General features: G+C 45.1%; 1 protein-coding gene across 10 annotated transcripts in view; it reads right to left on the bottom strand.

Moving 5' to 3' along the window:
• The window catches only part of MARK2 (microtubule affinity regulating kinase 2), a 144140-nt gene that overhangs the window by 98512 nt on the left and 19628 nt on the right, over positions 1-26000 (bottom strand). Inside the window, exon 1 of one of the 10 annotated variants that reach the window (XM_061606611.1) lies at positions 5800-5936. The exons of the other annotated variants lie outside the window; for them this stretch is intronic. Coding sequence (XP_061462595.1) covers positions 5800-5838 — 39 coding nt within the window. The 5' untranslated portion in view covers positions 5839-5936. Of the gene's footprint in view, positions 1-5799; positions 5937-26000 lie in introns of those variants that run through there. 10 annotated transcript variants of the gene reach the window in all.

Here is a 26000-nt window from a genome sequence, read left to right as displayed (position 1 = left end):
CAGAGCCAAGCACAGCTAGGAAACAGGCCAAAAAAACCCCAAGAAACACACACACAAAGTCACAATGCGGGGTGACCCAGGGAATAGATTCGGTAGCTTCCAGTTGTTTATAGCTCTCAGGAAATGCAGCCTCATTAGTTCCCATTAGCACTCCTAGGCATGGAACCATAACTGTCCCATCTGCCTTCCAGAGGGAAAACACACACACAACCCCACAATATCTGGAACAGAAGACAGGTCCGCTGCAAATGCTGTACAGAACAGAAGCAACAAGGGGATCTGCTCTAAGGTGCCTGCACAGCAATTAGTACCCAGAAACCCCAAGGACATGAGACAGGCCGTGTACCACTGAGGTTTACAACTGGCAGCACTTCTTTTAACTACCCGCACACGGCAGCATGTAAGGCAGGGCAGGGGGACTACAATTCCCATCAGCCCCACCAATCATGGCCAAATGGCCAGGGATGACAGGAGTTCAGCAACATCTGGAGGGCCAAAGTTCCCTACCCCTGATCTTAGGGTCTGAGCCAGAGAATTCCTGGTTCAAATCTCCCCCTCTGCCAGCAACAAACTAGGCAGCCTGGGCAAGCTGCTAGCTCTCAGTCCCACCCACGAGGTAAGAAACAAATGTGCATGAGCCTTTAAGATGCACAAACATACACACACACACCTTCTATGCTGCTATATAAATGACACATGTTATTGAAAGTTAAATCAAATATGCATTCACTGACTTCAGCAGATAAGGCCTCTCACCTACACTTTCCACAGCCCCAAAAGCCATCTGTATGTTATTCAGCCACATTTCGGCAGCAATCTCTGGCCTTCCGCCAGGATGCCTTGGACTGGCCAACAGATTTGCAGTATCTCAAAGCCCGACACCAGTACTCGACTCAAAGATAAGAACTGCTCATGAGCCACAGTTGGCATGTTGTGGGGCAACTTGTTTACAAGACAAAGGGATTTAAAAAAAAAAACCCACTTAGGGAGGAATCTGGGTAGGCGACTCAAGGAAAGCTAAACCTCTTCCTAATAATAATAATAATGATGATAAATCCATCTTATAGGGCATGCCCAGATTTCTGCCACCACCTCATGGTCTTCACAGAATATTATAGTGTTCAGAGCTCTCCTGGCTAGCATGAATCAGTGACCTTCGAGCCTTTACTAGGACCGAAAAGCTCTTTGTGCTAACGGCAGCAGCAAAAGTTGTTGAGAAGCAAAACATTTCGCTGGAGATAGTGCATTCGGGAGAAAGGAATGCTAGCCAAGCAAGAGAGAAAAGAGGTTTCAGAATTAACCCACTCATGATTTATCCACAGCTGCTGGGAAAAAAAGCTAATGCAATTCAGCTGCTTTTTAAAAAGGACGTCCCTAGCCCTCATAGTTATGAAGGAAACCTCTGGCAGTGTGCAGGCTGAGTCCGCTGAAGCCTCAGAGTCACAGTCCCACACAAATATTTCCAATTCCTAAGTGCCAACACCAATTTCGTTTAGGTGCCCAGGCAATCACAAGTCTGAAAGGCTTCCAATCCTGGTGTCTGCCTTCAGTAGCCTGCACGGGTCATTGCGTCCCTCTTCCATACAGCTACTGTTTCCACTTCCATCCTGGGCGGTATCGACTGTCCTTTCTACCCCAACTAGTCACTCTCTGCCCTCCTTCCAGCCATATTGTCCACTTCAACTCTGTTTCAAGCTACTCCATGGAAGGCGGCCAGAAAGGCAACGCATCAGTGCTGAGGGACTCCCCACAACCCCAAACACTGCCAATAAACGGGGCCAGATTAAGCTTCAGTTTAACTCTCACGCGAACACACCACTCCTACGCCCTCAAGGGTATATACAGATGGGATCCTTCCTTCTCGGTCAAGTATGACAGCAAGTCCACACCAGTTGATGTGAAGCATGTGTGTGTGAGAGAGAAAGAATAAGCTATGTTCCAGTGGTTTTCAAGAACCGCCTACCTTTCCCGCGCCAACCCATCTGGATACACACCTCTGCATACTGCAGAAGATTCTAGAGCAGGCTGCACGGCATGTACTGGATTCATGCGGGGCCTCATCAACCAACGTCAACTGAGAGACAGCTAGAACATTCAACATACTCCTGTGGCTACCTATTGGTCGCCTAGGCACACAACAGTAGCCCACAGTTTAGAAAGCATAAGAACCTAAGAAGAGCCTGGCTGCTGGATCGGTCCAGCAGCCCATCTAGTTCAGCATCCTGTTTTCACAGTGGCCAACCTGATGCCTCCATGGGAAGCCCATAGCGCCCAGGGCTACGTGGGCGAGATTCAACAAGCAGAAGCGAAGTGTTCAGACTAAAGTGCTCCCCCTCACTTCCTCCCACGTGGCTGGGAGGAAGACTTCTGCTGAGTTTTGTTCCACTTAAAAAAACCCCTCAGCTTGGCATTGTCTTCGAACCAGGGATTTTGGTTTAAAACAATGGTTAGCTTAATAAGCCAGCTTCATAACTCATCGTCTGAAGTTGGCTTGTTATAAAGAGCTTACAGGAGTTTGGTTTAAACCAGGATCCCTGGTCCAAAAACATGACACCAAGCAGAGATTCTTTTAAAGGAAAAGGAAACTCTCCAGAAAGCCTCTTCATGGAGGAGGAAGCACACAAGCCCAATGCCATGCTCAAGCTCATTTATGCAGCACCAAGTCATGGTTTTGTGTTACATGTGAATGCTGCCACTGTAGCTGCAGCCCCACAGTGGCGGACAAGCTGTCTTTCAGGGAAGTTTGCTGTCCATTCCTGATTTTCCCACTGGGGAATCTCACTGAGTACTGTCACTTTCAGTCACATTTAACATGGGAAAGTCATTTAACATGGGGAAGGTAAACAGCATTGAACAGCTGTACCACATCCAAGATCAAAACCGAGACATGACACAGAACGTAGGAAGTTGCCTTATACAGAGTCAGACTACTGGCCCATCCAGCTCAGTACTGTTGACTCTACACTGATGGGCAGGGGCTCTCCAGGGTTGCAGACAAGAGTCTTTCACAACCTGAAGATTAAAGCTGGGACTTTCTGCACATGAAGAATGTACTCTGTCATTGAGTCTGTCTTCCCCAGGCAGGAATACGTTGTTCCCTGTGGCAAATGATAAAGCAACATAAATGAGCATCTGAGGAATATTTCTAAGCTCTCCGGGCAGGTACCGTGAAGCTTCTGGGGTCTTGTGACACTTCGCATGTTAAAAAAAAACACCCTCACACACCTGCAGGAAGCCATAAAGACTTCCTGAATCAAAGGCTAAATACTGAAATGGAAGTAACAACCAGGTACCCAGATGTAAAAATGTAAGTTTGCTTATGATACACAAAGGCCAATGAGTTGTGCTGTATTTCAGACACTTTGTACTGTTTTGGTCTTGTACTGCAGGGCCACAGAGAAAACAAGTGAGCTAGACAGGGATCGCACTAATGTTTGCGGGGATCTGAATGTACAATTCAGGTTTCTAACACAAGGGCAAGCAAATTGTTCAACCGCTAAGTAAACTCTTCCCTGAAAGAAGTACACTGAAATGTGGCAAAATAAAATTTAAAAACCTTGACATGGAATCAGAAATCACAAGTGCCAAAACAACCCACAAACATGACAGCGAATGGTACAGCCAATGAGTTCAATCTAATATCAATATTAATACTAATTTATTATCTACCCTTTACCCTAAGGTCCCAGAGAGGGTTACAACAATTCAAAATACAACATTTATTTATTTATTTACCGCTTATATTTAAATAAAACTCTAAGCGGTGTACGAGAAGTCCAAACATCTTAAAACAACAACTACAAAAAACAGTAAAGTACAGTTAACTGAACAAAACATCCTCTTTAGTATCAATGTAATATCAACATTAGAAACAGTTTAAAACTTTAAAAAATGGGAATGGACTGCCTTCGAGTCGATCCCGACTTACGGCGACCCTATGAATAGGGTTTTCATGGTAAGTGGCATTCAGAGGGGGGTTACCATTGCCTTCCTCTGAGGCTGAGAGGCAGTGGTCAGGGTCACCCAGTGAGCTTCATGGCTGTGTGGGGATTCGAACCCTGATCTCCCAGGGCGTAGCCCAACACCTTAACCAATACACCACACTGGTTGTCGTTTAAAATTTGCAATCACAAAAATAAGGTAGGTCTAAAAATATACATCTCAGGTGCATATTTTCACATAGAAAGAACATAGGAAGCTGAGTCAGTTATACTTAGTCAGACTACTGCATCTAGCTCAGTCCTGTCTACACTGGCTAGCAGGGGCTCTCCAGGGTTTTAGGCATGATCTTTTATTCCCAGCCCTACCTGGAAACGCGGGGGATTGAAACTGGGTCTTCTGTATGCAAAGCAGATGCTGAAGTCACATACTGTCAGCCTCAGCTCTCATCCCTAAAAGGGGAATTGTGATGTCCTTCACAGCAGCAAACAATACTGGTTGTTGAAAGTACTCTGCACACTGAAAGCACTGCCACTTTTAAAACTGTAGCAATTTGGGCTTCCTTTTCATTTACTTCCTCATCAGCAACCTTTTGGCATTCTAACACAAACATGTTCCTGAACCCCTGAGGACTAGGAGCAGGCTTAAAAAGCAAGCAAAGAAGCTGGGAGCTTTCTAACAACACCTCTTGTCAGCTAGCAGAGCCATTTCAGGGATCACCAGTGTCGCAGACATAGCTCACCATGCACTTAAAAGAAAATAAAGTAAAAGAGTGTAAATGTTCTGAACGGCAGTACCTCTGCCTCCCTCCCGGGTTTCCACTATGTCAAGGAGGATAAGGGGGATGACATGTTTGTAGATTATTCAACAGCCCCAAAATAAACTCCAGGCACCTCTGTTTTTTTGCCCGCACTGTAGTACATATGCCATCAACAAAAATAGCTGATGTATAAAAGGAACCATTAATAGCAGACTGCCCAGACGCACACATTAGACGGCTCCGGCTTCTTGATTTAGAGATTTGTATACAAGATCCCAGGGTTCATTCAAGATTTGCACCAACAGGGTTGCCTTCTAAAATTCGACACAGGAGTCATGTTGTCTGGAGCAGAATACAGACTCCTCAGGTCCACAGCTTTCATTCCATATGGATTTTAATTTTAATGCTTTTGCAAAAGAAAACAAAAACAAGTTTGCAGTCCTCAGTGTTGCAGAGAAAACAAAACAAAACACAAAAAACAAAATAAAGCCCTGCACTCTTCAGAAGTAGGGTTTCTGTGCCCATGGCTACCTGTCCCTACCCCTTATGGCATGCAGCTCCCCCTATACACCAGGGAGAATACGTGCACCCCTCTCCTGCCATGGAATTCTTCACCACGATTCCAAAACACAGAAGCCACGTTCCAAAAATTAGGTTCTGAATAAAGCATTTAAAAATGAACACATTTTTATGGTCAGAAAGAGAAAGAAAACAAAGCCAAGTTGAAGATATATATGATACTGTTTTTACTAGGCTTTCCCGGGAAAAGATTCCAGCATCACTTATGGACAGGGTAAGGGGGTTCTACCGAACAAGAGGAGTCAAAATTATTGAAACAGAAAAAGAGGAAGAGATTCACAAATGCAGCCTCCATCATGCCTGGGCAATCATCATCATCATCAACAACAGCAACAACAATAACAGGGATCCCCCCCCCCGCAATGAATGGAGGCCCCGGGACGCACATAGCCGCTTTCCCCCAAAGGTTCTCAAGTAAGAGTCCACAGAATGACAAGGGCATCTTAAAATGCCAGCCACACACACACCCAGAACACTGGGATTGTGGTTGGCTGCTTCGCTCCCTTCCCCCCCCCACTCACTAGTCCATTAATTCTCTTCCATAGCGCTGCCGTCATCATGGGGGGAGCCGTTAGACAGGCTAGCTGCCACTTCTCACGGGCCAGCAATTCCTGTTTGTCCGACTCCTTGCAAGAGAGCCGAAAGGTTACTTCCCTGTGTATGCCACTAGCTCCGCCTCTTCCTCCCTCCCAGAGTAACCGGAGGGAGGGAGGTGCAGGGTGAACGCAGGAGGGGAGAGGAGAGATTTGCTGACAGTTTAGAGAAAGCTTGCTGCTGTTTGGCAACAGACATCCGACTCAGATGCACCGTGAGAAATCCGGGGAACATGCAAAAAAGCTGCACGCAGGACAACCCGAAAACCTTAACATGGATCTCCGCTCTGCAACCCACCCCCCACACCAAGCTCACCCCAGCAGATGGGGGGGAGGGGGGGAGGGCTGGCTTGCTTCCAGAAATTTAGCCTATCTTGACACAAATAATTTAGCGAGACAAAGATGCAGCTGGGAAATATCACGAGGAGAAAGTTGATATCGCTGTGGTAAGACAGGATGCGGGAGAAGTTTAGCAGGGCCGAGCACGCCTCAGAAACACAATTCTGCAGAGCCGGGTGGGGTGGGGACAAATTAGAGTCTTGTTTCAAAGGGGAGAAACAAGCAAGGGGGGCGGGAATCAAGGGCTGCGGATAGCTGCAGGAAAACTATGTAGGATCATTGGGAAGTGAACCACATCTTATCTGGTTCATCTTTCTCCTTCATATATGAAACCTTATGTGATGTAGTGCAGGGCTAAGAGACTGGGCTATGAATCAGGACGGACGGACGGCCACTGAATAAATCTTGCCTCTGTGGTCAACTCGCTAGGTAGCCTCAGGCAAGCTGCTGTTCTATCAGCCTCAGTCTGCACGTCTCCAATATTGGGTGAACGCACTGAATGGTGGGCCATCTTACAGGGCTGCTGTGGAACATTTCAAAAATTCAAATAAACATTATAAACACACTAAGGTATTCTCCTTGACTTTGCTGTTGTTATGTGCCCTCAAGTCAATCACGACTTATGGCGACCTATTTATCAGCGACCTCCAATAGCATCTGTCGTAAACCATCCTGTTCAGATCTTGGAAGGTCAGGTCTGTGGCTTCCTTTATGGAATCAATCCATCTCTTGTTTGGCCTTCCTCTTTTTCTACTCCCTTCTATTTTCTCCAGCATTATGGTCTTTTCTAGTGAATCATGTCTTCTCATTGTGTGTCCAAAGTATGATAACCTCAGTTTCATCATTTTAGCTTCTAGTGACAGTTCTGGTTTAATTTGTTCTAACACCCAATCATTTGTCTTTTTGGCAGTCCATGGTATGCGCAAAGCTCTCCTCCAACTCCACATGTCAAATGAGTTGATTTTTGTCTTACCTGCATTTTGCACTGGCCAACTTTCACATCCATACATAGAGATCGGGAATACCATGGTCTGAATGATCCTGACTTCAGTGTTCAGTGATACATCTTTGCATTTGAGGACCTTTTCTAGTTCTCTCATAGCTGCCCTGCCCAGTCCTAGCCCTCTTCTGATTTCTTTATTGTCTCCCTTTTGGTTAATGACTGTGCCAAGGTATTGATAATCCTTGACAAGTTCAACGTCCTCGTTGTCAACTTTAAAGCTACATAACGCTTCTGTTGTCATTACTTTAGTCTTCTTGATGTTCAGCTGTAGTCCTGCTTTTGTGCTTTCCTCTTTAACTTTCAACAGCATTCCTTTCAAATCATTGCTGGTTTCTGCTAGCAGTATCATCTGCATATCTTTAATTATTGATATTTCTCCCTCCAGTTTTCACACCTCCTTCACCTTGGTCTAATCCTGTTTTCCGTATATGTTCTGCATATAGATTAAACAAATAGGGTGATAAAATATATCCCTGTCTCACACCCTTTTCCTATGGGGAACCAATCAGTTTTTCCATATTCTGTCCTTACAGTAGCCTCTTGTCCAGAGTATAGATCGCACATCAGGACAGTCAGATGCTGTGGCACCCCCATTTCTTTTAAAGCATTCAATAGTTTTTCAAGATCTACACAGTGAAAGGCTTTGCTGTAATCTATAAAGCATAGAGTGATTTTCTTATGAAATTCCTTGGTCCAGCCGTCAGATAGCAGGGCCTGGGGTCATTGCAATGGACTATTTTAAAACCAAATGTGGTCTGAGCTAAACAGATGCAGTTAAACAGATTGAAAGAAATGAACTTACAGGTTCATAAATGCCTTCTCAAGTGAGGCCAACCTGGCTCTGCCACTAACTGCATTCCAGCAAGCTACAAAAATGTGTTTGTTTCAGAGCTGCGCAAACTGGCATTGTTTTGATATTTCACTTTGAATTCTTATTTTAATTATTGTTTTCAGGTTTCATTTGTAACCCAAATGCAGAAGGGATGGGCAAGTGCCAAGACTGAAACCAGGATAGAAATGTTCTAAATAAAATAAAAAAGCCACTCTCCTGTGGCAAGTAAAAATTGTCTCCAGGTGAGCAAGGAGGGAAGTTCTAGATTAGGTACGAATTGATTTTTCCCAGCAGTTTGTTGATGGAACACAAGTTGCTTTCACAGCTTATCCCCCTCCCTGTGCAGACTTATTTTTTTCCTGTGGGCTAGTAACTTTGATGGACGTCTTTGCAAGGCTACAGTCCTCATATACTGAAATTGGGCTTTTCCCCTGGTCTGTTTTACAAAGCAGTCTTTGTCTTCAGGTTCCCACTTATTTATTATTTTATTTATTTATTAAATTTATATATCTCTGGGCGGTGAACATAAAATAGCATAAAAATACAATGAGTAACAAAATAATACTAAAATACAATCATCAATCCAATACAATAAACATTTTAAAAAGTAAATCAGTGTAACTTAAAATGCTTCAGAGAATAGGAAGGTTTTGACCTGGCGCCGGAAGGAGAGCAGAGTCGGTGCCAGGCGTACTTCCTCGGGGAGACTGTTCCATAGTTCGGAACTTCTCACTTTAATATTGCAGTATATAGATAGATACGATGAATCAAATAAAAAATGGTCATTGTCATTTTGGGGGGCAATATTCAAAATAAATTTACAGCAAATGAAAATGTATACAGTTCCTAAGAATTTATAGAGTATTTCAGCCATCTTGTCTAGTGTTTTTATACAGTTTAAACAGATCCCACTGTCTAACAAAAGGCTCTCGGCTTCCCAAAGAATTCTTTTCCTGTTTTTAGCGTGCTCTATAACCTTTTACAGTAAGTCATCTCTACATTAATATCAAGGCTCAATATCAAGTGCTCGAGGCACCTCTGTTCAGGGCTGTGGAGTCGGCACGCCAGACCTTCGACTCTGACTCTGCTATTTTTCTACTGTCCGACTCGGACGCCGACTCCTTCATAAATGGCAAATGTATATTAACTAGTAATAACAAATTTACTGTAGTAAAATGGTGGCACAAGGCATTTCATCACCACCACGTGAATCCAGAGCTTGGAAAAGTAAAAGTTACTTTTTTGAACTACAACTCCCATCAGTCCCAGGGATTGGGCTCGTGGGAGTTGTAGTTCAAAAAAGTAACTTTTCCAAGCTCTGGATTCACGTGGTGATGATGAAATGCCTTGTGCTACCATTTTACTACAGTAAATTTGTTATTACTAGTTAATATACATTTGCCATTTATGAAGGAGTCGGAGTTAGACAGTAGAAAAATAGCGGAGTCGGAGTCGAAGGTCTGGCGTACCGACTCCACAGCCCTGCTGCCCCCAACTCTGTGGTTCCTCTGCTGGGCTGAAGAGTGTAAGTTAAAGCATGTATTATCCAAGTTGGAGAAAAGAACATTCTTTACTGATCAGCTTAAACAGCTGGCAGCGGGGGGGGGGGAGAGGAGGTTGTAGGGAGAGAAGAGGAGAGCATGACCCTGACCACTTGGCTCCAGTTTAATTCCATAAGCTGCTGTCAAAGTTCTGGATAGTGGGAAACAGGGCTTCGTATCCAAAGAGGATGCGTCAGTGGACTAGCTATAGACGGTGTACAGGATGTTGCACTTCCATCCAGGCAATTCAGATTTATTTACTCATTAGGGTCACCGTAAGTCATAGTCGACTTGGAGGCTCACAGAGAGAGAGAGAGAGAGTGAGTATATATATTTGTATGTTGGCAGCTGATGAAGGCAGAAGCTGAAACGTTTTGTTAATACAATAAAAACCTCTGTTTTGTTAATCACAATTACGCTTACATATATTTTTAGGTGATTAATGAAATCCTTATAGGGATCCAGAGCACGCTTGAGTGAAGTTCTGTTTGTTGCTTTCAAAACTGTCTTTATATCTTTCTCTGGTTGCCACCCACCTTACCTTGGAAGACAACCTTTGAAAAGGACTTCAAAGAATGGGCAGTGTGGTATGGAAGCAGGTGTTCCCTTTAGGTACCTGGCTCCTTATCTAGTGAAGTTATTTCAACAAGGCAACAAGGAAGTTGCAGCTTTTCCTATGCAGTCCAGTTCTCTGGTCCAAGCATTTAAAACTGGGGGAGGGGGGAGGGAAGAGAAGACAGAGATGGCCTTTCCCCCATACAGAACATTCCCCGCCCCATGCTCCCTGTTGAGCCTCTGGAAAACAGCAGGGAAGGTCTAGGGCAGTGGTTCCTGAACCTTTTTTGGGTCATGGACCCCTCTGAGAATCTGATGAAAGCTATAGACCCCCATAAATAAATAAATACAATTTATTTCATTGCATGGGATTTTTTTTGCGTCTAATTCATGGATCCCCTGAAGCCCGTCCATGGACCTCAACCATAGGTTAAGAACCCCTGGTCTAGGGCTTTTATGGGTTTCCAGGCGACTATGTGACTTAGTCTGGTGCTTGAGCCAGGCTTGCAGACAAAGCAGGAAGACCTACTCAAGGCATTTGGGGGTAAGGAGAAGGGGAGCAGGCATGTACCCCAATATTTGCAAACACAGCCATCAGGCTTGGAAAAGGAAACGGCAGCAGGGCAGCACAGTCTCCTGGATTGTAATGCAGCGACCAGGGAGAGGATGAAGTAGAATGGCCTGACGATGCCTCCCTGGCCCAAACATAATCAATAAAATGGAAGGCAAGAATGTAAAAATATTTCCCAAGCATTGGGAACGCTGATTGGGAGGGCCAGTGAAGGAATACCCGCCCACCTTGGATACGGCCCTGCCTGTACCCTCACGTTTCGGAAAAGTATTACCGGGTGGGTGGGTGTTGTGCTTCCAACTATCTCCCTGGACCAGAGCTCCTGCAAGTATGCCATGGGGTTACCCAGCCCCCCAGTCAGCAACCATCATTTAACGATGCTTGTTTTGAGACAGAACGCCTGGAAGTAGAGGTTCCAGCAGATCACAAGCCTTGGGAAGGGCTCCTGGTGAGTGGATGCAGAGCTTGAGGTCTGCCGTTGGCCAAACTTCAAAGCTTGCACCATGTAATCCGATACTGAACTCGGTGCCATTTTCCTGTACCCTTGTGCCGCCTCTATTAAAAAACACATGTCAAGGATGGCCTCTTGTATAGAGGGCTCAGGCCTTCCACTCTTCCTCCCCCCCCCCCCAAATCCCAAGCAGTGAGCAGGAAAAGGTCACAGCTCAAGCAAGGAGAATATAGTTCTATGATGATCTTCTGATGGAGGAGGGAGAGAAACCAAAACAATTCAGAAGCACTGGTCACAGCACTCCTCTCCTTCAGGAATACGGAGCGAAAAGTTTTATCTCCCTGCTAGACTGCTGCTAAGCAGGAAAATGCACTACTTTTGTGATTTGGAAGGGGCAGCAGTGCAGAGAGAGATACAGAGTAAGCAATCGGTGAAGGGGACATTTCAGGCTGTCCATCCAAGGGAGAAAACGAAACTGAGGCCAAGGAGGTACCTTCAAGACCAAGCCAAATGTCTGGTTGTACTCATCAAGTACATCTCTGCTGATGGATCTTGACAGCTCAGGGCAAAACAGGTAGTGCAATTAAAGATATTTTTTTTTTAAAAAAAACCAAAACAAGACAAAATGGCCCAAGAGCTGGACTGATGTATTGTTCAACAAATTTTGAGGTGTCTTTTTATCAAGGGAAATTCTTCACTTGCTTCTAATGCTTCCTAAAGAGAGACTTAGGTGAGTCAGAAATGAGGTAGCCTTGCAAAACAGGTAGCACCCCTAAACTTATTATATTTGAAGAAGAGACAGTATGGTGTAGTAGATAAATCACTAGACTTGGAGAAAGGGGATTCAGGTGCAGATCCCCAAGTCACCCATTAAGTTGACTGACCCAAGATCAGTCAGTACCTCTCAACCTATCCTACCTCAGAGGGTTGCCGGGGATGGGGGGAGAGCGAGCGAGAGAGAGATACAGTCAAAATAAAAATGCTAATATAAAATAAACGAAAGTAGCGCTCAACATTACAGGGATTGATGCTTCTGACAAGTGTGCTTTTCTTGCCCAGGGACCAAACAAAGTGAAGGTTTTTGCAGAGTACTCCGGAAGCAGCAGCTGCAACTGGCACACCTAGTATCATGATTATTATTAATAATAAGCTACATTTCTATCCCACCTTTCCTCCAAGGAGCTCAAGGTGGTGTACAGGGGTCTGTTCCCGCTCCATTTTATCCCCACAACCCTGTGAGGTAAGTTAGGCTGACGGACTGACTAGCCCAAGGTCACCCCATGAACCTCCTGGCCAAGTGGGGATTTGAACCCTGGTCTCCCAGGTCCTAGTCCAACGATCTAGCCACTACACTACACTGGTTGCATACCAAGTCTCCTTACAGGATGCCAGAAAGGGGTTCAGATCATTGGTCCATCTAGCTCAGCAATGTTTACTCTGCCTGGAAGGGGCTCTCCAGGATTTCAGGCAAGAGTTTTCCCCCAGCCCTATCTGGAGATGCCAGATTGAAATTAGAAACTTCAGCATGCAACGCAATATTCTACTCCTAAACCAGAACTGAGTGACCTGTTTTTTTTCTGTTCAGGGCCACAATCCATTGTGGTTATTTTCTCTTTCTTTTCTGCCTGCCCCTTTTCTCTCCCTGCACAGTGGGCTGCTAGGAAAGGAACAGATCACTTTTGCCAGAGGTCTGACCCAGTGGAAGATGGACCATTTGGGCAAATGGGGCACTTCCCTGCCAACCTCACTTTGCCCCTAACTTGCCTGCTTTTCTTACTTACACCCAGTCCTGGCTGCCAGCTTCCTCCTTAGTCTCAATGATGCCTTTGCAGAAAAGGGAGGACGAAGACGACAGTGGGGATTAAACTAGAATGGGCTGACTCTATTGGCTGTTGCCTCTGGCTCTACCTACTGTTGGGCTCCCTGCCTTCTCCCCTACCAGTCTCAATGGGCACCAGCCACCAAAGGTCTGACCTGATCACTTCTGAAATTAAATCTGAGAGAGCGCCGCATACAGTTAGCTGGAGGGTCGCTGGCCGCCTGAGGACCACAGGTTGCCCACTCCTGAAGTAAGCTATGGTCCTTCCCGAAAGAGACCAGCAAGACGTAGCTGGCAAGTATTTCAAATGGGAGTATCTCCCCATCGCTCCCGCTTCCAGCAGCAGCAACTCTTCCTTCCTTAGACTTGCTCTTCTCACATCCCATCCCAATCTAGCATAGGGGGAAAGGATGGTAAAGGTGTGCACTCCTGAAAAAGAATACACATGCTCATATGCCTGAAGCTGCCTGAGCAAATGCGCCCATGTGCATTACTGGAGGAGTGGCTGGTTAGTCAAGCAAAGAATTGATCACCCACAGAAGAAAAACGCTCCTCTCCTCCTCTTTGCTAGTATTCGGTTGAAACCAAATCCTATGGACCGTGGGATCTCTCCTCTGCCAGAGGTGTTAAACAAGCACAGCAAAGCTGGGAAGACAGCATTAGTACCAATTACCACTACCGAGGGTACACCGACCTACTGTAGCTCTGACATTTCATGGCCTACCAGCCCTGCCGTTTGCAACGTTTTCTCTCTGTCCATACATCTCTCTCTCTGTCCCCTCTCCAATCTAGGAGAACAATTCATGCATCAGATGAAATGGAACCCAGTCCATGAGAGAGTTTCTATTACTACAGTACACATTTAAGGTGCCAAAGGACTCTTGGTTGTTTCAGCACAAATTCAAGCGACTCTGTGTCCCTGCATAAGTGGTGGGGAACCTTCGGCCTTCCAGATATTGTTGGAATACCATTCCCATCAACCCCAGTTTAAATAATAAATCAATCAAATAATAAATAATAAACCCCAGTCAACATGGCCAGTGGTCAGGGATGATGGCAGTAACAAGTCCAGCAACATCTGGAGAGCCACAGGTTCCCTGCCCTATATACAGACATGCTCCAAACACACAGGACTATTATAAATACCACAGGTCATCAAAAGAAACCATACTGCAATATTTGACTCCGTGCACATATTTTTTAAAAAAACATCTGGGGGGGAGGTTGAATAGTGGAAACTCCACTGAAAGCACTCTTCATGGTGTTCATATTTTGGTGGGGCGGGTAACGAGTTGTCTTTTTTTTACTCTTGTTGCTGGATGAACGCCTTCAGAAAGGTTTGTTCTATTGTATTTTTTCTATTTACGCAGTTTTAAGTTATGTTTTATCAGTTGCTGTGAGGCTTTTTGAAGGAAGACATGAATAAAATAACAGTGCATGCGAGAGAAGGTAGCCTTAAATATTTGGGAGTGAGCCCTGTGTGTTTTATTTGCTTAAATTCACTTTAAACAAGCCTGATAACTGCTTAGCCTATCCTTGGGGAATCCTCCAGGATGAAAGCCAGGAAGATCTGTTTGCAGCCTCTTGAGTATGGTTCACATGTGCTTATATCTGCAAACACAGGTGGTCAACCTGTCACATGCAGGTTCAAGTCATGGGGGATGGGGAGATTGCAGCACACCTGGAGAGGAGCAGCAGCAGGGCTGTCTAGAGGAGACACAGTGGCAGGACAGTCACAGGTGACTTTGAACCTGGATTTTAAAAACCTACAAACATATTCATCACTGAACAAAATACATGCAAGGTTAGGAGACTATGGATGCTGCTGCATCAACAGGCATCAACTCTATCAATAAGCCCCCCCCCAGTGCTCCTGAACTCCTTAAAATGTGAGTGCGTTACAAAACCCAAGGCAGACATCTATTCTTTTGCCATCACCTTCTGACAACTGGTTACACAGGAAGAGCCTTAGCTGGGCGAGTGCTAGTATGTACTTCGCTCTGTGGCAGCTTGCAGTGGGGTATAGAGCATGGGTGGGGAACCTCAGGCCTGGGAGGCTAAATGCAACCCTGCAGGCCTCTCCACCTGGCCCTCGGAGCTCTCCCACACCCCTCACTGAACCTGCCTCACACCCCAAGTGTTTTTGCCGGGCTTGAATGCTTCCTTGGACTCTGATGAGGCCTTCTGCTTGCCTGGATGAAGGACAGAGAGGGGACTGCATGTATAGGAGAAACTAGCCTCCTATGCAAAGGTAACATTTGCTTTTTTTGCTCCACCCACGTTCGCCTCTGACTCTGCCCACAAATGGCATGTGGCCCTCAGAAGGTTGCCCTGAAGGGGATGTGGTCCCAGCCTGAAAAAGGGTTCCCCAACCCTGGTTTGGAGGATCAGCCTTGGCTGCGTAGTGACAAAACAAAAGCCCTGGGGAGTGGGGTGGGGGAGCAGGGAGAAGAACTGTCTGCATATGTAAATGTGCTGGGTTATAAAGAGTAGTCCAATCTCTTGTTTTGGACTGAACTAGTGGCACACTTGCCGAAAAGGTTGGCCAACGTATTTTTGTTTTTTTTAAGGATTGAATTTCTTTGTTTCATAGCTTGAACAGGAAAAAACAATATTCAGGTCTCTCAGTTACAGTACTAAGAAATGAATGCTTTAAGTACTTGAACATTTATAATCAGTCTGTTGGCTAAGTCTTCCCACCACCCCACCCCACCCCTCCCCTCCCACCCACATACACACACCTTTCTTTTTGGACCGGCTAAATAGTAAAACCACTGAAATAATTCTTTTGTAAATATCCGCTCCACTCCCTCTGAAACTACAGTTCTCTTCAAGCATTCAAGCATTGTTGCTCAATCAGTTCCACTATAAGGTCCCACTGGCCCAAGCAGCAGCAAAAGAGTTTGCTGCCCTATTTGAGGCCAGCTCTGGTTTCCAGTACAAGGCAAAACTATATTCGGGGTGGAGGTGAAGGGGAGCGGGAGGAGACAAAATACAACACTACAACCCAAATATAAAAACGCTGCACAGGAGAAGCTGAAGTACAGGGGCTAAGTTGCTACAGGATGAGAGGGGTGGTTTATTTAAAATAGTTCTCTCACACCTTTCCAGGAGGATCAAGAGTGCTCACATTCAAACTCGGCACAATATCTTATGCTAAAGTTACATAAGAACGTAACAGCCCTTATGGATCAGGTCTGTGGTCCAGCATCCTGTTCTCACAGTGTCCAACCAGATGTAGCTGAGCTTTCAGGGGTAGCCAATGCAGCACCCTCCAGATGCTGCTGGACTCCAGCTCCCATCATCTCCGACAACTGGTCGTGCTGGCTGGGGCTGATGGCAGCTGGAGTCCAACAACATCAGGAGGGCGCCACTTTGGCTACCCCTGCACTGCCAGAACATATGCAGCTTCCTTATCCCAAGTCAGTCCAGAGGTCCTCTAATTAAGCACTGTTTTGTTTCACTGACAGTGGCTTTCCAAAGTTTTAGGGAGAGAAAGGCCTTTGCAGCCTTAACATCTTTTAACTGCATTGAATTCGAGATGAGGAGGGGGAAAAAAGGAAATTTTACAGTGCTTTATTTTTCCGTTGAAAATTTTTCATTTCATAAGTTCATTAGCAACCATGGGTGGATGCCAGCTGCAAATACAGTATTAGGCAAACTTGGCACCTTCAAAATTTTAATTGAGGCTTTTCAGGTGGTTAGCCCTAGCAAGTATGAGAATCAGCATACCATGTCCAGTTCTTCGGGTTGCTAAAAGGTATTAGTGTGTTAACAGATTTCTAGTACATTTGCCTCTTTTCTTAAATGTAAACACTGCAAAGGACGTACATCCTGTTGTCTTTACATACTGGAAACATTTCCCATTTAATTAGCTGAATTTGCATAGGAAATTTTGCTGGGAAATTTTCCAATTCAACATTTCCCAGAAAACCTAGTCACTAGATTGAACCTGTGAGCTTTGCATGGAAAGCATGGACTTCACTATTGAGATATTTTCCCTTTCACTTACAATAAAGCTAAAGAAATGGTGGCAGCAACAGAGCAGTTCTGGAACAGCCGAACAAACTGCAGGCACAGCTGTCTCAAGCCCACAAGGGAGGCAGTTCCATAATCCTGGGGCCACTACTGAGAAAGCCCCGCTCCACCATACAGGAATGCCCTTAACTTCCTTACTTGAAGTAAGCCAGACCAAGGTCTTGAAGGTTAACCTCAGTAGATAGGTGTGGGGAAAACTCACCTTCTTAGACATTCCAGGTCCCAAAAATGTTAGGGAGGTCAAGGCTTGGTGGACACAACCAAATGGAACTATCTATTTCCTTCTCTAGTCCCAAGGGTAGAGAGTTAGTTACACCACCGTGCTCTGTCAGTATATCAGTAGTTCAATTTGCTTATGGCCTCTTAAATCCCCTGTGTACTTTGTGCATATCTGTCTTATACCTTGTTGCGCTAGATATGCCACCCTGTCAAACAGCAGCAGTAAATGTTGGCAAGATGGAAATGTTCCTGCGGCAACTTCATTGTACCACACAATGTACCTTGCCAATGTACTTTGCCAGGCTGGCTGGGGCTAACGGGAACTGGAATCCAACACTGTCTTGAGGGGCACCGTGTTGGCTACTCCTGAGATGAAGGCCTTTGGTATGATCCAGCACAGCTCTTCTTAAGTGCTGGGCAAGGACCTCAGCTCAATGGGAGATGCATTGTATGCAGAAGATGCCCAGCTTCAGGCTTTAATCCCTGTAGTGAAAATAACTTGAGAACTAGGAAAGACAGACTAATCTCCCGACTGGCCAGAAGGCAACTTTATATGCTCGTATACAAACGGCAGAATGGCACCTCTTTTAGGGTTCTATACCATTACGAACAGTGTGAGCCAGCATGGCATAGCGGTTAGAGTGTTGGACTATGACCTGGGAGACCAGGGTTCGAATCCCCACATAGCTATGAAGCTCACTGGGTGACCTTGGGCCAGTCACTGCCTCTCAGCCTCATGAAAACCCTCTTCATAGGGTCGCCATAAGTCGGAATCAACTTGAAGGCAGTACATTTACATTTTTACCATTTCAAACAATGCTGTATTTTAAGTCCCTGCTGCTCATCAAGCACAGAGACACCAATGCAAAAGACACTACTGTGGCAACAAGGCAGAGGCGTAGCTTGTCAGATGGCTTAAAGCAACCAAGGAACGCGCTTTGAGATTGCTTTCTGTGGTTAAGGGGGGGGGGGGGGCTGACAGGGAACATGTTATTAGTCAACCACGGAAGCAAGGAACAAGGGATTTCCCTAGCTTATTTGCTAAAAGAAGGCCAGCCCAGCACCTAATCAATTACCATCCATCTGTCTATGAGGGCACAATCAGAGTAATTAAGGGGAAGTTCAACACCACCACCACCTCCTAGACTGCACTGAAACACTAAAAGGCAGAGCCAGTTAAAGGAGGCCTTCACCAAAGAAATCAAAACGCAGCAAAACCCTGAGCAGCACATTTTATTTCTGCAGGCTGTATGTTGGAAGAAGCCCATCAATGCAGAGAACCAACGTGGTTTAGGGATACAACTGAATTTGGCAGCTGCCTCCTTCACCATCTACAATGGGCCATCTTAAGAAGATGGGACCAGAAAAAAGCCCATGCTCACTGGGTAGAGCTCTTGTTTTTTTTAACCCCTTGTGACTACTTGTTGCAGAGATTTTTTTTTTTAAAAAAATAGATTGCTAGCAGCAGTTAACAAGTTCAGAAGGACTATCTATGACTAAGTAATGCACATGCTTTGCCACTAGATTTTATGCAGAAGTACTTTCAAAGCAACAGAGCTCTTCCCCGCTTGCACAATTCTTCAGAATACTGCTAGCCAAACTAGCGTGGCACATTGCAGTCAACCCTCTTGTTAAAAAAACGCTGGGAAGCAGAAACAGCTTCAGCCTGGTTCATGTCAACTGACGTGGTTACTGATTAGCTTCTGGGCCTAGTTCATAAGCGGCATTTCTTACCTTTAAAAGCCCTTCATAGCTTAGGACCTGTGTACAACAGAGACTGCCTTTCACAATACAAGCCCTGTTTCTGCTTTGGTTCCACAACACAATAGGTTCTGTGTCCCTGCACTGCATGAGGTGAGCGCACCTGTGGCGAGATGGGAGCCCGTAACAAAATTGCTCCGAGGTTATGGAATGGCCTTCCCTCTGCTCTACGTTTCTCAGAAAGGACACAAGAAACCTGCTTCTTCCAAAAGAGACACTGGCAATCGATGCCTTATGCTATGCCGCTGTAGGTTACACTGTTCGTAAAAATGGAAAATGGACTGCCTTCAAGTCGATCCCAACTTATGGCGACCCTATGAAGAGGGTTTTCATGGTAAGCGGTATTCAGAGGGGGTTTACCATTGCCTTCCTCTGAGGCTGAGAGGCAGTGACTGGCCCAGGGTTACCCAGGGAGCTTCCTGGCTGTGTGGGGATTCGAACCCTGGTCTCCCAGGTCGTAGTCCAACACTCTAACCACTACGCCACACTGGCTCTCACACTGTTTGTAAGTGACCATTTATTAAAACACATTTACCCACATTTTGGTCCAAAGACCTTCAAGTAAGCTTGCAGTATCCACAATAAAAATGATCATAAAGTGGCAGCATAGCCAGCCCCCCCCCCCAAATTACTAACAAGATTAATACAGCCACAACAACAAAATACTGAAAGCAACATATGGAAGGAGTAAAAAACAGGAAATCAATTTACACCTCACCCCCATTCTGTGCCTGCTGTAAAAACCAAAAGATATCTCCAACTATGTCTTACTCAGAGGAGTCCCACTGAAATCAGTGGCCATGACTAACTAAAGCCCTTTGATTTCAATGTGTCCACTCTGAGTTGGACTTAGCTGGATACAACCCCAAACCTCTGTCCCTGGAAGCAGTGAAGAAGCTGACCTGGCTGCATGGTAGGCTCAAAAGGAAGGGGTCCATGAAGACTTCAGATTTTTTATATTGTTGAGATTTTAATGTTTTAATGTATTTGTATGTTTTTATTCTCTACGTCGCCCAGAGTGGCTGGACAACCAGCCAGATGGGCGACTAATAAATCTAATAAATAAATAAATAAAATTAAGCCCTCCAGATGTGGCTGGACTACAATTCCCATCATCCCTGGCTATCAGCCATGCTTACTGGGGCTGCTGGGAGCTATGGCTCTCCAGATGTTGCTGAACCACAGGTTCCCCACACCTGCCTTAAGGACTATTGCTTCTGTTACTGTCATTTTCAACTGCATTTTACAGCTAGCGTGGCTGGAAGCTACTTGAAGAAAAATACAAGCATACTAATCAGTTAAGAAGTTCTGAATGCTGATAAACTGTCTCGTTCAATGCCTGGGTTTCTCAACCGGGCGGGGCAGCTGCTCAGGAAGAAGCATAACCTCACTTTGGGCCCACGCATTTAGTGCCCTTGCAGCAATGCAGGAAACTGTATGTTGAAAGAGGATGTTGCTTAGTTTTTGCTAAAGCTCTTGTGCTAAAGCTATATTTGGATTTCTTCACACCTCTAGGATCTTTCAAATCCAGAACTGCTTTTTGTACCAGGTTGGCATTTTCCTTAAACATTTAGATTGAACCATAGAGATGGAGGGGGCCTTGTTAACCATGAAGTCCAATCTTCTGCTCAATGCAGGAAATGTAGGACCCACCAGGCGACTACCCAGCCTCTGACTGAAGACCCCCATCAAGAGAGAGCCCACCAATAAGGTCCCACTGTCAAGCTGCTCTTCCCCATCAAGAATTTACTCCTAATGTTCAACCAAGATCTACACTGCTGAAGAACTTAAGTCCATTAGATCTAGTCCTGCCCTCTCGCGGGCAGCAAAGAAGAACTTTGCCCTCTTTCTATCTCACAGCCCTTCAGGGATCTGAATACAGTAATACAGTAATAGATTCTTGGGGAAAATATATACATCTTCGAGGATATGAAACTTGAACCTAAAATTCCATGCCAGCCATTTCATTCATTTGTTTCACAGTATTTATACACCACTTGATCGTAACACCGCTAAGCAGTTTACAAAAGAAATCAAAAGATTAAAATTATCAATAAAAGACAGTTTAAAAACAGGTATTTAAACACATTTAGAAGATAATTAAAACCAACAGTAAGCAAAAAGAGGTTAACACACATCAGCATTCCACATGTCTGAATAGACTTGCCTAAACAAAAACCTTTCAAGCAGGCATCGAACAGTACAGTGAAGGAGTTTGCCTTATGTCAATAGGCAGGGAGTTCCAAAGAGTGTGCATCCAGTACAAAAACCCTGCTTGGTAAAAGTGCCTCTGTGATCCTGTAGGTCAATTTACCACAAATCACCACCCCAGTCTTACATCCCTCATAAAAGTGAATAAACTCCACAGGCTTCTCTAGCCAGCCTACTGCACAAAGGTAACAATTCTCCACCCACTTTTACCTCTGGCCCCACCTCCCTATTAGCATGTGGCCCCCAGAGGGTTGCCCAGAAATGAATGTGGCCCTTGGCCTGAAAAAGTTTCTGCATCCTGACTGTACATAAAACCACCTGAGAGTGCAGATTGCTTTCTGTAGTGAGCCAGTCACTCCCAGGTCTGATAATGTTTCTAAAATCCAATCCAGCAGCTTGATGCTGGAAGTCTCCCTTTGAAACCTTTTTGGCAGGAATATGGCAACTCTCAACTCTACTGCAGAACATCCAAAGAGATTTGAGATGGTCCACCAATGGTTCCTGAGCATTACCGTTTTTGAAACAGGCTGTAACTGTCAGTTTTAGTTTCACCTTACATAGACATAGCCCAGTTTGGCCCATGTAAGAGATAGAAAAGCACTGCAGGCACATTTCGTGTTGGGTGATATGCAGGTGAATGAGCTACCGCTTGGCATCTGTTGAGATATTAGTGTGTGATGCTTTGATGTCACTTCACAAGTAAAATGTGTGAAATACACTCTGCTGGCCCCTTTATATGAGCTGCTCTTCTGACAGTCTTTTATGTCAATACCTCAGCATTTAAAGCCAGGTCAGGAAGAGCCAATGGGATATGGGTAGAGCCATGAGGAAGCCCTGGCCCTTCTCTCCTTTGAAGCCTCAAGAGGCTCACCAGCAGAGAGTCTCAGAATAACCTTTTCCTGCCCTCCCCCCATTGTAGAGGATTCTACACCAGTTGAGGACAGACGGGTAGAGTGTCTGCTTTGCATTCAGAAAGTTCCAGGTTCAAATCCCAAGCATCTCCAGTTTAAAGGATTTGTTTGTTTGTTTGTTTGTTTGACATCCCAGCCTTCCTCCCAGAAGGAGCCCAGAGCAGCAAACAAAAACATTAAAAGCATCTTTAAAATAAGTCTTTAAAAATCTTTAAAAATTAAAATCTCAAAACACTGCCAACAGAGATGCAGCCTGAGATAAAGGTCTCTGCTTAAAAGGCTTGTTGAAAGAGGAAGGACTTCAATAGGCACCGAAAAGACAACAGAGATGGCACCTGTCTAATATTTAAGGGGAGGGAATTCCAAAAGTTAGGTGCCACTCACTACACTAAAGGTCCGTTTCCTATGTTGTGCAGAACGGACCTCCTGATGAGATGGTATCTGCAGGAAGCCTTCAGCTGCAGAACACACTGACTGACTGGGCATCCTCCTCCAAAGCTCTACAGGGCTTTAGACACCGAACGCAGCACTCTGAACTTACCCTGGTAGGTAATGAGCAGCCAGGATCAGGCAGAAGGTGATGGGAAAAGCTCTTCTCCAACTGTGACACTGCCAGTCAGTGTAGATCAGGGACAGCCAACCATATGGGTCAGGAAGCCAAGCTGCCTTCAGAGCAGGCTAAAGACCCAGGTGGCTGGTCACTCAGGTACATATGAACAGGTCACTCGACATGTTTTTCCAACCTCCCCTATCAAGGCAAAATATGCCCCCAACAAGCCCTCTGCCAGCGCCCTTCCACCCCAGACATTAACCTCGCTCAATTGAAGTTGGTGGCACAAGCAGAGAGAATGTGTTTGTTCAACTCAAGGAACATTTTGGTAAAATGATGTGAAAGGCTCAACCAACGAGCATGGGCATACCATACGCATATGGCACTTGAGGGGGAGGGGAGAAGAGAAAAGGAGAGAAAGAGATCCATTCTAACCTATGGTAAAATCTGCTTCCCTGTGATTTCCACTCATTGGTCCTAATCCTGCCCCCAGAGAGGGCTTTCTCAATATTGGCCCCCACCCTATGGAACTCCCTCCCAAATGATCTCCGACATGCCCCCTCTATGATGAGCTTCCGCCGGACTTTAAAGACCTGGCTTTTCAGGCAGGCCTTTGGGATGGGTTGAAACTTTTACTGTATGTTTTAATATTTTAATGCTTATGGTATGCTTAATGTTTAATGCATTGTTCTGTTCTGTACGTTGCCCAGAGTGGCTGGGTAACCAGCCAGATGGGCGACTAATAAATCCAAGAATAAATAAATAAATAAAATAAGGCCACCAGCGCCTTACATTTAAAACATCAGCATGGCTTCCCCCCATCCAGAAAAAAGAATCCTGGGAACTGTAGTTTGTTATGGGTGCTGAGAGGATACCCGTTGCCCTCACAGACCCACAATTCCCAGAGTAGCTTACAATCAATCCTTCTTCCCAGGGAACTCTGGGAATAGGGGTCTCCTAACAACTCTTAGATATTTGAAGACCACTATCATGTCTCCCCTTCATCTCCTCTTCTCCAGGCTAAAATATAACCAACTTCCCCACCTCCCAAAACTGTTCCTCATACAACTTGGTTTCCAGATGCTTCGCCATCCTAACTGCCCTCCTCTGGACATGCCATTGTTTGTTTAATCTCTCCTTTGACACTTGACAAACATTTAGAGCTACGTTCTTAAGAGAGATGGTGCGGGGGAGTGGCTTAGAGAATTAACTGCAAATAAAGAAGGTCATCAGTTCAATTTTTTTTAATCTGAAATGGAAATGGACTGCCTTCAAGTCGATCCCGACTTATGGCGACCCTATGAATAGGGTTTTCATGGTAAGCAGTGTTCAGAGGGAGTTTACCATTGCCTTCCTCTCAGGCTGAGAGGCAGTGACTGGCCCAAGGTCACCCAGTGAGCTTCACGGCTGTGTGGGGATTCGAACCCTGGTCCCCCAGGTTGTAGTCCAACTCTTATTAGGACCAACCAAAGAGTCACAAAGACATAGCAAGCTGGAAAACTCAAAAGCTTGCCACATATCTGTGACCTTTTTTGTTTGGTCCCAATAAAGTTGCAGCCTGACTGTGGACTTTGGTATCCTGACATGGAACTTGACTTTAGGGTTAAAGCACTTGTAAATTATTCCTTGATACCATTATACGCTTGTAGAAGTAATGCAGCATTGAGGAACTATTGGCCCTCCAGATGTTGCTGAATTACAACTCCCAGCAGGCATAGCAAGCATGGCCATTGGCCAAAGGCTGATGGGGGTTGTCGTTCAGCAATACCTGGAGGGCCAAAGGTTCCCCCACACCTTAAGTAATGAATAAAAAAAATAGTCAAAAGAATATTGTACATTCTGCGCCCTCTATATTAAACAATAATTAATTCTACATAAAATATACTGGGTTGTATTCAACTAACTTTTACTTAGACTAGACCCACTGAAATTAATGGAACTATGTTAATCATGGCATTAATTTCAGTGGGTGTACTCTGAGTAAAAATTAGCTGAATACAAGTCAAGGCCAAGCCAAGTATGCGACAGGCCTTATGTTAGACCTTCTCTATATATAGATGTGGGCAATGGGGTTCAAAGTAAAGGAAGAGATTAAATAAGAGGTAATAAAACTGGACAAGCTGCTGTTCCACCCTGGAATAAGGTTCTTGTATGGACACACACCATAGACATTGAAAGAAGATCCACAATTCCACTTCAACCAACAGCTGGCTCAGTGGAGTATCTAAGAGTTTAACCAGGAAGTCCCCAGTTCAAATTTATTTTCTGCCAAGGGCAGCCTTAGCCAGCCTACTACCTCAGTTCCCCACCTGCAAAAACACTTGGCCTATCTTACAAAGCTGCTGCAAGGGGCTACGTGGCTACCTTTTTAAATTTCCCACAATGCATCAGAGCATCCAAAGTAACATTGCCCTGAGAACTGAAGGAAATTTAGAGTAATGGCTGCCCAACCCCAGGACAAGCATCAGCGCCAATGAACCCTAGGAAATTCCCAAATGCAAATGCCAGAGGTACTAAAAAAAGTATATAAATGTTAATGATTATTCACTACAAGCAGATGGCAACTTGACTGTACTTTCCTCCATTCTATTTTCCCTGTTGGCGTAAAGAGCTGTCAAATCAAGGAATAGCAGTCCCAAAACCATTCACCTCGCAGACCACCTGTCAAAGTGGCCCACCTGGAGGGGGAAGGCTGCCAGACCCAGTTCTCAACTCCTGGCTCGTCTAATGTAAAGGAAAGTTGCTCTTGTTTTCAAGAACATAAGCCACTGTTTTTCAAGAATCAAACCATTGGTCCTCTAGTTCAGTATTGTCTACACTGACTGGCAGAAACTCTCCAGGGTTTAGGCAGGAATTCATTCTCAGCCTTACTCTGAAGATGCTAGAGACCAAACCGTTCTACCAGAAGTCTATTTAATTGCTTTAACTTGGAGGCCACTATGCAGGATCAAGATGGGTTAAAAGTAAAAATGTCTACAATCTTCTCACGGAGCAACAAGCTCAGTTAAGCCAGGTTGGTTGCAATTCTGGCTACACACATGACCACATCAACCCTACAGCTCAGGTCCAATCACCAGCAACCTTACCTCTTAGGTGCGGCAGTTATCAGTATTAACACAGAAACTGTAACCTGGAGGTTTACCTCCAGGCAAGAACTAACTTTAGCTTTAACAGAAAATGGAAGTAGTCCTAAGACAGCAACAGAGCCTGCTGCAATCTGAAGGCACGTGAATCCACACACAGGCCCTGGAACAGAGTCAGTCGCGACGGAAAACGGGTTTACCGAACTGAAACTGTAACGGAACATTGTGTGCCCTGATTGAACCTT

Source organism: Rhineura floridana, chromosome 22, assembly GCF_030035675.1.
Source record: "Rhineura floridana isolate rRhiFlo1 chromosome 22, rRhiFlo1.hap2, whole genome shotgun sequence".
In the NCBI taxonomy this organism is placed as follows: Eukaryota; Metazoa; Chordata; class Lepidosauria; order Squamata; family Rhineuridae; genus Rhineura; species Rhineura floridana.
Note: the sequence above shows the minus strand (reverse complement) of the source record. Positions and strands in the feature narration are given on the sequence as shown.